At 45.3% G+C, this 3,337-nt stretch overlaps 1 protein-coding gene across 1 annotated transcript; it reads right to left on the bottom strand.

Annotated features, from left to right (window-relative positions):
• Positions 1 to 238: 238 nt before the first annotated feature.
• Positions 239 to 990, bottom strand: LOC308512565 (cyclin-Q-like; the record flags this gene model as incomplete). The annotated part of the gene is made up of 1 exon (XM_081115496.1): positions 239 to 990. A coding segment is annotated over one exon (752 nt), but the record flags the coding sequence as incomplete, so codon positions are not given.
• Between the last annotated feature and the right edge of the window lie 2,347 nt (positions 991 to 3,337).

Genomic DNA, 3,337 nt, shown 5'->3' with positions numbered 1-3,337 from the left:
TGCCCGCAGCCTGCTCCTGCCCACGGTAGGTGCAGCGCCCATCACCATCTGGACCATGGCTGCCAGGCACAGTCAAAGCCTGAGAATCAAAGTGGCAGCATGTCAACGCCTTCACAGGCCTGTTTCCAGCAGCACAAAGCCAGTCCTCCCACCCAGTGCTCTGGGGACCGGCCGTCATGGCGATGTGGTGGCACCCTCCCCTGGCAGCTGAGCGTCCCAGGCTTTTCTTTGGGCAGACCTGGGCCAGGACCTTTGGGGATCTCTGTGTCCATGGTATAAATGCGAGTGAGATCAGACACAATGTTATCAATGATTGGCTTGGTAAGGTCGCCACTAAACACTTGCCACCATGGCTTCTTGGCCATGGCCTCAGCGGGCACCTGGACCCCATAGACCTGCAGGGCCAGGTGGAGCACCGCCACCGCTATGTGCTGAGCCTGGAACCGGAAGCACAGCCCCCCGCGGTAGCTGTCCCGCAGCAGGGCCCAGGCAGTGACGGAGATGGGGGTCCGTTGCCAGCTGTAAGGATTCAGCCAGTTCTTGAGAGAAATCAGGTAGTGGAGCAGGTACCTGTGTGGGTGCTGAAAGGAGACTTGGAAGCGCAGTACCCGCAGCACAAGGAGCTCGCACTGCACAATGCTGTCCCGGATCACGCACAATAGGGAGTCCATTTCCAAGGGCTCGCTGCCTGGGTGGAAGTACCTGTTGGACACGTTGATGATGTCACGGGTTCGCAGGGGCTGTTCTTCCACTTTGCCAGCCAAGTAAAGGGCAGACATGGCGACCAAGTAGGGGTCATAGGCGTCCAGGTTGATCTCGCAGAAGAACTTATGATAAATGGCACAGGCGATGGCGAGGGGAATGGACTGCATCCCTAGCTTGACACCTGCCTCCATGATGAACCTTGTCACGCGGAATTGCACCCGGGCCGGGGGTTCGGGCCACCCCTTGGCGCCTGGCGCCGCGTCCTCCTCTCTGCAGCTGGCCTGGCTAAGGTCCTCCATGGGGCCCTGCCCAGAGGCCCCAGACACCGAGGGAAGGGCAAGAGTCTCCAGTGCAGTGCCTGTGTCAGCAGAGTTCTATCCCAGTGCGCAGCTGCCCAGCCCCACCCCGCCCCACCCCACCCCGCGGCCCCACCTACCCCGACCTGCCTAGGCCTGACTGCCATCCAGGTTCCAACACCAATTATTGAAGAGACTGTAAGACTGCATTCTATGTTTTTGCCTCCTTTGTCAAATATTAATTGAGCATAATGGTTAGGGTTGACTTCTATGTTCTCTGTTCTGTCCCATTGGTCTTTATGTCTTGTTTAGTGCCAGTAACAGGCATTTTTGAGAATGGTGGCTTTGTAATACAGCTTGATATCTGGTATTGTGATCCCTCCAACCTTGTTCTTCTTTGTCCAGATTCCTGTAACTCTTTGGGGTCTTTTTTTAAATCCATAGGAATTTTTGGAAACTTTCTTCTAGGTCTGTGAGTTACGCCATTGATATTTTAATGGGGAATACATTAAAACTGTACATTGTTTTGGGGACTATGAACATTTTATTGATGTTGATTGTACCAAACCATGAATATGGTATGTTCTTCTATTTGCTTTAGTCTTCCTCTATCACTTTTTTTCAATTTCCTGGAGTTTTCCAAGAACAGGTTTTTGCCTGCTTAGTTAAGTTTATTCCTAGTCTTCTTAATTTTTTGTTGCACTGGCAAATGACATTTTTTTTTTTTTTTTTTTTAGTTTCTCTTTCTGAGTTCATTATCCGTGTATCAAAAAGCCATAGAATTCTGGGTGTTAATTTTGTACCCTGCTACATTGCCAAATTCATTTATTAAATCTCATAGTTTTTTTGATGGAATCTTTAGGTATTTCTATGGACAGCACAATACCATCTGAGAATTTTGACAGTTTTACTTTTGCTTTTCCACTTAGCATGCCTTGTTTGACTTCTTCTTGCCTGATCACATTGCCTAGCACTACCAGTACTCTGCCAAACAGAAGTGGTGAGAGTGGGCATCCCTGTCTTGTTCCTCTTCTTAGAGTAATTGTTTTTGCCCATTGAGTATGATGTTGTCTGTAGTTTTGTCACATAAGGCTTTTATAATGTTGAGGTATGATCACTCTATGCCCAGTTTGCTTAGAGTTTTTATCAAAATTGAGTGTTGGATTTTGTCAAGTGCTTTTCCTGCACCAATTGATATGAATCTCTGACAATTTGTTTATGTGATGCATCACACTTATTGATTTCTGGATGTTGACTCATCCTACTTCCCCAGAATATATCCGCTTTGGCATGGTATATGCTCATTTCAATGTAATGTTGCATTGGATTTGTTAGAGTTTTGTTGAGGATTGCAACATCTATGGTCATCAGAGATATATTGGCCTGCATTTTACTATCTTTGTATTTTCTCTATCTGGTTTTCGGATTAGAGTAATGCTGGCTTCATAGAAACCATTTGAAATGGTACTTCCTTTGAATTTTATGCAATAGTCTGAGGAAGAAGGTATTAGTTTTTCTTTGAACACTTGGTAAAACTCCCTGTGAAGCCGTCTCGCCCAGGCTTTTGTTTGCTGCAAGTTATTTTTGTGACTGCTTGAATTTCCTGAGTAGTTATTGTCCTAGTCCTATGTTTTATTCTTCCTAACTGAGTTTAGGAAGATTGTATTTTTCTAGGAATATGTCCATTTCTTCAGGGTTGATCAGTTTGTTGGAGTAGAGTTGTCCATAGTATTTATTTACAATCCTTTTTATATCTGTGGGGTCTTTTGCTATTTTGCTCTTTCATTTCTGATTTTGTTTACTGGGGTCCTGTTGGTGAGCCTAGCTAGAGCTTAGTCAATCTGGTTTATCCTTTCAAACAAATAGCTCATGTCTTTATTAATCTTTTGTGCGGTTTTTGGTCTCTATGTCATTTATTTCTGCTGTGATCTTCATTATTTCCTTCCTGCTGCTCAGTTTGGGCTTTGCTTGTTGCTCTCTCTAACTTTTTAAGTTGTGGGGGTTAGATAATTTGTTAACTGTTTTTCTTGTTCTTTGAGTTAGGCCTGTAATGCTATGAAGTTCCCTCTAAGGATTACTTTCAGTGTATCCCATAGATTTTGGACTTTTATTTTTAATTTTCATTTACTTCCAGGATGATTTTAATTTCTTCTTTAATCTCTTCGGTTACCCAGTTATCTATCTTTGTACATAAAAGCCCTGTGACCGGAATGGCAGAATGTCCAGAATAGCTGTTGGCTATGACTTGCATTGCGGCAGCCAACCAGCCTTATCTGGGCCCCAATCGGCCATATCCCTGACCAGGCTTGCTTCCCATCTGCCCGCAATCCCCCATT

This window comes from Myotis nattereri, assembly GCF_964212035.1.
Source record: "Myotis nattereri genome assembly, contig: HAP1_SCAFFOLD_156, whole genome shotgun sequence".
Classification (NCBI taxonomy): domain Eukaryota; kingdom Metazoa; phylum Chordata; class Mammalia; order Chiroptera; family Vespertilionidae; genus Myotis; species Myotis nattereri.
This window is presented reverse-complemented; position numbering and strand designations above follow the sequence as displayed.